This window comes from Echinops telfairi, unplaced genomic scaffold (assembly GCF_000313985.2).
Source record: "Echinops telfairi isolate 266 unplaced genomic scaffold, ASM31398v2 ScPeMD7_23;HRSCAF=83, whole genome shotgun sequence".
Classification (NCBI taxonomy): domain Eukaryota; kingdom Metazoa; phylum Chordata; class Mammalia; order Afrosoricida; family Tenrecidae; genus Echinops; species Echinops telfairi.
This window is the reverse complement of record NW_022103920.1, coordinates 5,532,046-5,542,792: the sequence shown is the minus strand read 5'-3', so window position 1 is coordinate 5,542,792 and position 10,747 is coordinate 5,532,046. Positions and strand designations below refer to the sequence as shown.

At 50.1% G+C, this 10,747-nt stretch overlaps 2 protein-coding genes across 2 annotated transcripts; both read left to right on the top strand.

Moving 5' to 3' along the window:
* Positions 1 to 1,420: 1,420 nt before the first annotated feature.
* Positions 1,421 to 2,322, top strand: LOC101654545 (taste receptor type 2 member 3-like). Its single transcript, XM_013007560.1, is given in 2 exon segments — positions 1,421 to 2,024; positions 2,027 to 2,322. Coding segments are annotated over 2 exon segments (900 nt in total).
* Positions 2,323 to 7,916: 5,594 nt separating this feature from the next.
* On the top strand, positions 7,917 to 8,819 carry TAS2R4 (taste 2 receptor member 4). The gene has a single exon (XM_004714022.1). It carries the CDS (start codon positions 7,917 to 7,919, stop codon positions 8,817 to 8,819), a length of 903 nt encoding a protein of 300 aa, XP_004714079.1.
* Positions 8,820 to 10,747: the final 1,928 nt, after the last annotated feature.

The window sequence follows — 10,747 nt, the reverse complement described above, 5'->3', positions numbered from 1 at the left end:
TTTTTTAATTAAAAAGATAGTAAACCTAAAACAATGATAGATTTAATTTTTTGAATCCATTATGAGTATTTCACCAGAGTGAATCGAATGCAAAGAATTGCTTACACAAGTACTGGAAGAGTGAGCGAGAGATGGTGGGGCTGATGTACACACAGAAAGCAGCGGTCATGCTCAGATATCAGAAGCTGCTGACGTCTGGTGCCTTGGTGCTATGTGGCTCCAGAAGAGATTTCAGTTTTCTTGGTGTGATGCGCAAGAGAACCACAACTAGATGGCGTTACCTAGTTTCCTACTGGCCTGGGTAGAACAAGAGATTCTCCTGTCACATCTGGAGATGACCCACAAGGGTTGGTGGACCAAGTATGGCTGTCCAGCTGGGCAGACACGTTGTTAATTGCCATCAAGTCTGTTCCAGGTCACAGTGACCCTCAATAAGAAGAGCAAAGCACAGCTACCTCGTCCCACGTCATCTCCACAGGTGATGCACTGAGGAAGCCCATGGCAGCAACTACGGTGTCAATCTGTCTTGTCTAGGGGCTTCCTCTTTTTTGGTCACCCACTACTTTACCAAGCATGACGTCCTTCCCCAGGGCCTGGTCTTTCCTGATGACATGTGTCTCTGCTGTGGCATTTCACCATATCATTGTTGCGTAACTGCCATGGTAAACATTACATAAGCCAATGGAATAGCTGGGTTTGGGCCCATAGAGAAGATTCAATATATGTATACTTGTACACAGTGATGACCTGGGAGTTCCTGGTGTGAAGCAAGCTCCGAGAGGCATGTCTTTCCATGTGCATCCTAAGCCAGTGGCCCTGGGTGTTTTCTCCTGATGAGCTCCCCACCCTCCAGGGAGATTCTGACAGTGCTCCATAGTGGGTTCTGATAGATCCCCTTTGCTGGGTCTCTGAGTTCACCAAAATGAGGGATGAGACTCTTTTTTCCCTCAGAAATTGGCTAAGAAAATTTTACAATGATCTATAGTTCAGGGAGTGTACATATGCACAGACCCAGAGACCCACAGGCACCCACCGCTAATAGTGCTTAAGGCATGAGCTCTGGGACAGCGTGGTGCTTGTTGGCTCAGAAGCCGCTTCCTCTGAAATGAGGCCCTCATCCTCCATCTTGTTTGCAACTCCTCTCTCCCACTGCAGGGACACTGGACCCGGCTCTATTTGCATTTAGCAAAGAGCTGCAGGGTTTATGATCATAGATGAAACATGATGATCTGCGCCATCTGTGAAGAGGGCACGCTCACCTGGAAAGGGCCAGAGAGGACCCACTCACCTGTGCTCTATGATGGACTGAACCGGGACTAAGGAAATGGGCATAGTGAAGCCAGTGATTCAGAGCGGCGTTCCATGTCAGCAAGGAGGTGGTACATCCACAGAAAGGGTCAGAGCTAGACTTCCAGAAGACATGCTGGGACTTGCCGAGTGGGTGTTTCTGGCTCAGTCCATTGCTCAGTTCCTTCTGGGGCTGCTGGCGAATGGTTTCATTGGGCTGTTCAATGGCCGTGGATGGCTCAAGAGCAAGAGAATCTCGTTGTATGACTCGATCGTCACCACCCTGGCCCTCTCCCGGATGGTTCTGCTGTGGGTTCTCCTGTTTGATGGGGTTTTGATGTTATTCTCTCCCAACGAACATGAGAGAGGGATTGTCATGAAGCTGATCGATCTCTTCTGGACATTTACAAATCATCTGAGCATCTGGCTCACCACCTGTCTGGGTGTCCTGTACTGCCTGAAGATCGCCAGTTTCTCCCACCCCACTTTCCTCTGGCTCAAGTGGAGGGTCTCCAGGGTGGTCTTGTGGATGCTGCTGGGTTCCCTATTCTTGTCCTTGGGAAGTACTCTGTCTCTGATCCGTGAATTTAAGGACCACTCCGGCGTCACAGAGAATGTGACAAGTGATATCAGAAAGAAGAGTCATGAATACAAGGTGCTCCATTTTCTTGAAATTTTGTGGTTCCTCCCTCCCTTGGCTGTGCCCCTGGCCTCCTACTTTCTGCTCAGCCTTTCCCTGAGACACACACCCATCAGATGCAGCACCCTGTGTCTGGCTCCAGGGACCCCAGCACCGTAGCCCACAAGAGGGCCATCAGTGTCATCTTCTCCTTCCTCTTCCTCTCCCTGCTCTATTTCCTTTCCTTTTCAGTCGCATCGCCCAGTTATTTCTTTCCAGCAACCAAGGTGGTATCGATGACCACAGAAGCCGCCACAATGCTGTATCCTATGGGCCACTCATTGATCCTCATTCTGGGGAAGCCTAAGCTGAGGCAGGCATTTGTGAGGCTGTTCCAGTTTGAGTCTGGCATGTGATGCTAGGCTCCAGGAGACCCTCTCTCCATAGACTGGCAGAGGACCAGAAGGAAGCCTAGGAGTCCTTCACCAGACTGCAGCTCGAGAGTCCCTCCTGACCCTTCATGGCAAAAGATATGCTGCTTGATTCAAGGTGAGAGCCACACCTGTAATGGCCACTGTACAATGTTGGGCATTCATGAATAATGTTGACAAGCCATGAGGAGATTGGGGCTTACTATCAGGGAGAGGCCTCTTCTGCGTGAAGGCACTCAGTTAAGACACAGGGTATGTGAGAGTCTGGATTCTTAGCACTAATGTAGAGCGCTATGGCTAAAAATGTGAACTCTGACCCAACCCATGTGGGCTCAAATCCCAACCTTGGACCGTGTGAATTGGGTGAGGCTGGGGACATTTTATAAAACTTCGGTGTCCTTTGATCTACTGCTTTGTAAAATGGGTATAGTGATGGTATTTTTCTGATTGAGTTGTTGGAAGAAATGCGATTGGCTGTTCTTGCTAGATGCTCACTCATGGTATCTCATGCACAATGAAACTAAATGCTGCGTGATCCTACACAGTGCCCGTGATTGGTTGTCGGTCACATCATTGTGATCCATGGACTTTTCAATGACTAATTTCAGAAGTAGAACTTGGTCTGGAGGCTCTGCCTAAATCTCTTCAGCAACAGAGCAAGACACAAGCCTCCACTCACAAATGGACGGTGGCTGTGTATGACGTGTATTGGCCAGGGATCAAACTTATGTCCCCTGCCTGGAGGACAAGGAATCTACCATTGAACCATTAATGCCTTCGTTGGAAGAAACAGGTGAGCTAATATATGAAAAGTGCTTACTGTCCCACATGGAGTAGTACCACACCTGTTCTTGTCAGGCTGAGAAAGGTTGTCCCAGCTTGAACAAACAGGAAGGATCATCCTATCACGTGGGCTTTGGTCACTGGTTGCTAGGTGCAGTCTTGTTCACTGGTTGCTAGGTGCAATGCAGTCAAGGTGGTTCTGACTCATAGTGACCTTACGTACAACAGAATCAAACAATGGCCGGTCCTGAGCCATCCTGACAATTGCTATGTTTGAACCCATTGTAGCATTCATGGTCTCAATCCATCTTCTCAGGGGTCTTCCTCTTTTTTGCTGTCTCCTTTTCCAAGTATGATGCCCTTTTCAAGGGACTGGTCTCTCCTGATATCAGATCCAACATAAGTCTTAACATCCTTGCTTCTAAAGAGCATTCTGGTTGTAATTCTTCCAAGATAGATTTGTTTGTCCTTTTGGCAGTACATGGTACTTTCAATATTCTTCACCACCATCATAATTAAAATGCATGGATTTTTCTTTGGTCGTCCTTATTCAATGTCCACCCTTCACATGCACAAGAGACCCTTAATATTACCATGGCTTGGGTTAGGGGCACCTTAGCACTCAAAGTGGCATCCTTACTTTTCAACTCTTCAAAGATGTATTGGGTGTCAGAGTTATCCAATAAATGCTTCGTTTGATCTCTCGACTGCTGCTTCCATGAGCACCGATTGTGGATCCAAGCATGATGAAATCTTCGACAGCTTCAATCTTTTCTCCTTTGATCATGAAATTACCTATTGGTCCAGTCGTGAGGAGTTTGGCTTTCTTGACACTGAGTTGTAATCCATACTGAAGGCTGCAATTCTTGATCTTCATCAGCAAGGAGGACTTGAAGCCTCCTCATTTTCATCCGAGCAAAGTTGTGTCACCTGCACATCACAGGTTGTTTCTTAGCCTTCCTCCAACGGATGCCAAGCTCTTCTGCACACAATCACTCTTCCCATTATCTGCTCAGCACACAGATCGAACGAAGCACAATGGCGAAGCAGCCCTGACATACACCTTTCCTGATGGCAGACCATGTAGCATGCCCGTGTTCTATTCGCACACCTACCTGTTTGTCCATGTACGGTGCTACATGACCACGATGATGTTCACGGTGAGCCTCTCCTCCACAGAGCCTCCTGGACAATGGCAGATGACAGGCTGGGCATCCTGCTGAGACATGGGGATGTACCAATAGGCCGTTTTGGCTCAAGGATGCTCCCATCAGCTTGGCTGAACTTTTCCTTGCACAGTGTGATGGTCGGGACTCCCCCTACCCAATCCTTCCTTTCAGGGTTGGCTCAAGGGTCACGCCTGTGAGTAGACTTACCCCTCTTGGAGAAGAGTCAGTCTCCAAGCCCAGAGCATGGAGCTCCTTTGATGGCTATGAGCCTCTCAGAACCCTTTTTAGACCAGATGCAATCAACAGGTCAACTGCCAGTTTTTCTCACTGTTACCAGTCAAAGAGAATAGAACCAGAAAGTTTGATTGAAGGTCAAATTCTCCTGCAGAGGAAGAACGGTTTCTTATTAAGTCAGAAATAAGTTCTCACACTACCTTGGTCATGACTTAGACTAGCTGACTTGACTGTATCTCGAATGCAGTACTGTCAGCCATTGAGGGTCCAACAAACCTGACAACTTGCTATTTCTCCCCTTGATTTATCTGTACTTCCCAGTGCTGAGTGTCCCCTGTAATCCAGAATCAAGGCCTGTCTACATTCAGGAGTAGAGATAAGAATCAGCATCAACACAAAGCTGGTACCGAAAGTGGAGCTCAGACCTCCCTCTACTCTCCAACATCATCATTTGACACCATCCACGGTCTCCATGGCAGTCTCTACTTCTCTGCTGGGGTTTGCAATTCATTGTAATAGTTAAAGAGAATTCACAGACTGGATTCACAATTATGTGCTTTATTATAGACTAGCAGGTCACGATTCTATGATTCTCCAAGTATCAACTTGGAAGTAATAGGATACAATTTAAGAGACAGGATAAACGTTGACAAGCAGGATAGCTTCTAACCAGGACTGCTCTCGGCATCTTTTTTGGATATACCCAAAGATACTCCTTCTCTTGGGCATGCTCCCAAGCTGGCCTCAGTCTACTTGGGAAGTTGGCATGACTCTTACATTCTGTCAGCAAGCTTCCTGCCCAAAGGCACTTGAGCCTCTCTCTTTCCACAGACTGGCAAACCCACTGTGCCCTCTGGCACTGGTCTGTTGGCTTCACTGCTCCTCTTGCTGCCATGGGGCTATGCCATGCCTGCTGCTGTTTCTTGCCATCTCCCTCTGAGTGTTACAACTCTCTCTTCTGGGTTTAGGAGGTTTTCAGCGATGGGATCCTGGGTCTGAAGGACACTCCACATCAGGCTCTTCTTGATGGTAGTGAGGACCTCCTCACCGTCTGTGAAATTGGCCCTTATATTCGACTTCAAAGCGTGGCCTTGAAACCGACAAATCCTCACATGTAATATGCCTTGGGTGGCTTTTAAATGGGCCAATCTCTACAAGATTTGTAAAATAGACCAATCATAGGCCCGACCAATTATTTTTGGCAGACTATAAACACATGGCCTGAAGGGCCAGCTATAAAGAGAAACCGGTTGCACTACACCCTCTATCCTTGGAATAGTTATCTATTATATCTTACTCTAGATTATTTCAGCTTGGCTACGTTAATGCACTGTGGCCCGTGTTACAGATAAAGGAAGTGGAAATCTCTCCTGTAATGTGAGCATCCCTTAGATCCTGGCTCCATTTGCCTGCCTTGTCAATGCCCAGGGGCTCTGTGGGAAATGCTCTATGAGCATCTGGATTTCAGCACAGGGAATTCCTCCAGGCTGATCTTCCTGCCAAATGCCCCTTTAAAGAGCTTCAGCAATGTACTCTCCTCTTCTGGATGTGGCTCCCTTCCCACCATAGCGGCTTCTTCTTGCCTGGTCCTATTGACTCTGGTAATAGGACTTTGTAAGGGTTTCCATGTTGCTAGCCTGGTAATCTAAACAAGGAGGCTCTAAAAAGCTCACAGGACAATGGAATGAAAAGATATGGAACTTGCCACCCACTTTCTAAGCCCCTCTGGATGTGCATCTGGGAGCGCACCTTGGTTTCATCCAATGTTAGAGCGGAGAAGACGCCATCCTGCCCCCATCACTCCAACAGCCTTCAGTGATGGCGCTCCTCCGCCATCTCATTCTCTGTACTCTGGTCCATCGCAGGGTGTCAGGCAGTGAGCATTTGGCTTTACAACAAGAACAGCCCTTTGCTCCTGGCACCAGAGTACTTTGATGGACAGTCCAAGGCTTACAGAAAACAGCCTTGTGTGTTCTAACCACAAACCCAGGCTCAGGGTGAAAACCCTTCTTTCCCCGACATTGGAAAGAGAACACAGGGCGTGATCCTGGCTCCCTGAGTGCAGTGACTCTCCAGAGCATGTCCCTGGAGCCGATGGGTGAGGAAGACGAATGAGCAGGGAGAGGTGGGCTTAACTGGAAAGAGCTTTCTGGAGGGCATGAGGGGCCCTGGGATTGTGGGAAACAGAAACATTTCTCCCAAGTTGTCTCCCCCAAATAGAGGTGAGACTTAGGACACTGCTTGCAACTAATGGTAAATGATTGTCAAGTTCCCTCCCTGAAAGCAGTCAGTTGCCAGAGTACTGTGTGGTCCCACCACAAGTAAGGCCCACTCCCTGCTGTTAAGGACAATGGGCTACTTCTCCCTAAAGGCTTGCAGTCATCCTGTAGGTGGAGGACTGCAGGTGGGGTTCCTGTAGGTGGGTTTACACCCTACTGATAATGGTTTCTATAGTGAGCCAGAGAACAGGTCCAAGTGGCTCAGTGACATCCAGAATTAAGCTCCTCCCTGAATCTAGGATCTTCCCTTGTCACATGTATAGCCTAACCCCACCCCCTTCCTATTGCATGTATATCCCTAGATTGTCCCCTATAGTGCAACCCCTTCCTGTGCCTTATGTCATTACCTGTAATTAGGGGGCTTGCACATCCCCAAAGAGTATAAAAGCCTTAGGTAGCAATAAATCTCTCTCTCTCTCTCTGCACGTGGACCACCAAGTGAAGCTGAGGTGAGCAGACTACCATAAAATGTGTCTGACTCCATTATTTCAATCTCTCATGCTCTCTATGACTTTACTACTATAATCTTTACTTTTTATTGTTGTACAATTGCGCCTACCGGACTCATGATGATTGTTGGGGGCCCTTTCCCCCACATGGGACTCCATTGATTAGATGCTTGCAAACCATGGTAGTGGCACAGCCTGAATGACCATGGAAGAAGGTGGCTGCACCAGGGACAGGCAGGGGAGGGAGGGAGCAGCTGGGTTCTACCGGCCCAGATGTCTCAGGAGGTGGGCAGTCGGAGTAGGGCCTGGACTTCTCGCCATGGTCTGTCTGCTCAGAGACAGTGCTGCGCCGTAGCTCCCCAGTGTGGACTCAAAGCCCGTGGAGCCTGCCCTGAGTCTCCCCAGGAGCCTCCTGCTCCTGATGGCTCATGGGGACTTGCCTTCGTTGGGCCTTTCCAAGGAAATAGGATAGGAGTGAAGACGTGGTAATGCGATCCTAGGGAGATTTGCATCCCAGCAAGAGCAGCTGGCCCCGCTAATGGCTCACTTGCAGCACTGAGGAAAATTAAAATCGGAGACTCCTTCCCTGCCAGACACCGGTGCGGACTCCCACTTTCGACATGCCTCCTGCTCCTACCGTCGTGGCCACGAAACACCCAGAGACGATGCAGCCGGTCTTCTTCTTCTGTGTCCTCGTGGCCTCGGTAGCTCTGAATTTTGTGGGGTTTCTCATGAGTCTGTTCATTGCCGTGGTCAGTTTCAAGACGTGGACCACAAAGCACAGCCGCTCCCCTTCCGACAGGATCCTGTTCAGCTTGGCCGTCTCCCGGCTTCTCATGTTGGGACTGCTACTGCTGAACATGGGCTTCATCTTCAGCGCCGCGGACCAAGACAGGTCAGTCTCTTTGTCCACTTTTTTCCTGTTGTCTTGGATGTTCTTGGACACGAGTGGTCTGTGGTTTGTGACCTTACTCAACACCTTGTACTGTGTGAAGATTACTAACCTCCAACACGCAGCGTTTCTTCTGCTGAAGCGCCATCTGGCCGCAAAGACCTCCCGGCTGCTTCTGGCCTCTGTGCTGACCCCCACCCTCACCACGCTCCTGTTCTTTATGATCAACTGGACATCATCCATTTCGGAGCTGGGGCCCAAGAGGAACCAGTCCACCTTTGGCTTCAGTCGGAGCGCCGTCGTGTTGGTGATGTCTTCCTTCCTGAGCTCCTTCCCCCAGTTCATCCTCAACGTGACTTCAGCGTCCTTGTTAATCAATTCCCTGCAGAGGCACATCCAGAAGATGCGGAGGAATGCCACTGGCTTTTGGAACCCCCAGACGGAAGCTACCGTGGGGGCCATGAAGCTCATGATCTACTTCCTCATCCTCTACGTGCCCTACTCCTTTGCGACCATCCTCTCCTACCTCCCTCACTCTGTAGGGATGGGCGTGGCCACCAGAGCGGTGTGCATAATCGTTTCCACCGTCTACTCCCCGGGACACTCTCTCCTCCTGATTCTCACACACCCCAGGCTGAAGACGAAAGCAAAGCATGTTCTCTCTTGCAGCAGATAGAGAAATTTCAGTAGCAAACAGGGGGCTTCAAGGCCAAGTTTCTCTGTTGGCTGACTTGACATCCCAGGCCTTTCTCTGCTCACATTTCAGTTGGTCCTGCATCACGCCCCCCTCCCTGTGCGCCCCCACCAGCCCCTCTCCATTTCGTATGATTAAAGAGCAGGCACTTTTTCCATGGACTGCATTGAAGGCATTCTAAACCAAACTCTCTGCCACTGAGTTGATTCTGACTCATAGTGACTCTGTACGACGGGGGGAACTACCCCTGTGGGTTTCGGAGCGGGCAACCCTTTATGAGAGTAGGAAGCCTCACCTTTCTCCCTGGGGGGTTTTAACGGACTGCAGTCTTCTGGTTGGCAGCCCAATGTGCAGCTCACAATGACACCACTGAGGCTCTCCCTATAGGAGGCATGACTGGACACGTACTTTACGTATGCATTGCACTCCAGGATAAAGGAATTGCCAGGCTGTACCATTGGCTGCGGAAGTAGAATGGGGAGTTCCCCCCAATCCAGCAATCGCTGTGCTGCTGGTCCAATTTGGTGGCTTAGCTGAGAAGTCCTCTGTGGGGATCAGCCATAGTTAAGTGGTCGGTGGGAGCCCCTTGTTAGCTGCTATTGATCCAGCCCCCAAGTTACGGTCTTGTGCACAAAAGAACCCAGCGGAGGCCTAGCCCTCAGCTGTCCCCATGGCTGTTTGGATGCCAGACACTATGATCCAGAGAGTCTTCACTGGTAGATGTTTGCAAGCACATTTCCAGCCCTCTCTTCCTGGTCTGTCTTAGTTGGAAAGGTCCACTGAAGCCTATTCAGCGTCCTAGCAGCACACAAGCCTCCAGTGACAGGCAGGCGGAGGCTGTGTACAAGGTGCCTTGGCTGGGACTCAAACCCAGGTCCCCCTCAGGAGAGGCAGGAGTCTCCACGGAACCGTCGTCATGCTCTGGACTGGCTTCACGCGTGGGCAAGGGACACAGGGCTCCGAGGGAAAAGGGAGGGGAGGGAAAAGAGGCCAAGAATCGGGTGAGAAGTGTAAGGTCGCTCGCGCTTGCTGGGTGGCTGTCACTTACTGCAAGACCCACAAGGCCTGAGCCCCCAGGCTTGTTCTGGCAAGGAGGAAGGGGCAGTGCTGAGAGGGGAGGGAAGCCCTTGGGTGCTAAGAATCCCGCCTGCGGTGACTTCAAACCCCTCTTCCCTCATGTCGATGCTGATGCCCAGGGAGCCTGCGGAAAGAACAGTATAACTGTCCCGCAGGGGTCTGCAGTGGCCGGTCTTTGCAGAAGCAGACTGTCCCACAGGGAGATGGGGGGGACTCCAGCTGCTCACCTGTCCTCAGCAGCCCAGCGCTTCAACCATCGCGCCACCGGTGGTCCTTGGGATGGCTTTAAACCTCACTGCTACCGAGTCAATTCTGACTCATAGCGACCCTATAGGGTAGAACTGCTCTTGCGAGTTTGCCAGACTGTAACTCTGCACTGGAGTAGGGGAGCCTCATTTCTCTTGCGCCAAGCAGCTGCTGGTTTTGAACTGCTAGCCTCGCGGTTAGCAGCCCGACGTGTAACAACAACGCAAGCAGCCGGCCTGAGACCAAAGCAAAGTGCATGATGATGACCTTCTGAGTGCAAATTCACACCATGACGTCACTCACCATGTGGCCTGGGGTGCAGTGGGGAACCAGGAGGAGTGCTAGGCTGCTGGTGGGAGAGCTCGCTTTAAGGGGATCCAGGTTGTGCACAGGCCCCAGAGGCAGGCTGTTTATGGGGTTCGGGCAGCAGAGGGACAGGAATGTGAGGAAGGGATGTGGACAGATGTTGGCACGGGAATTTGGAATAATGAGCTACATTTATGTGGGCTTGTAGAGTTTACAAAATACATATGTAATAATTACACACCTCGAAATAAATCCCTTGTCAAAACAACATTCTCTTTATT

Bases quoted from the DNA above. Each gene is read 5' to 3' on its own strand.
- TAS2R4 (XM_004714022.1), top strand. From the start codon at position 7,917: ATGCAGCCGGTCTTCTTCTTCTGTGTCCTCGTGGCCTCGGTAGCTCTG.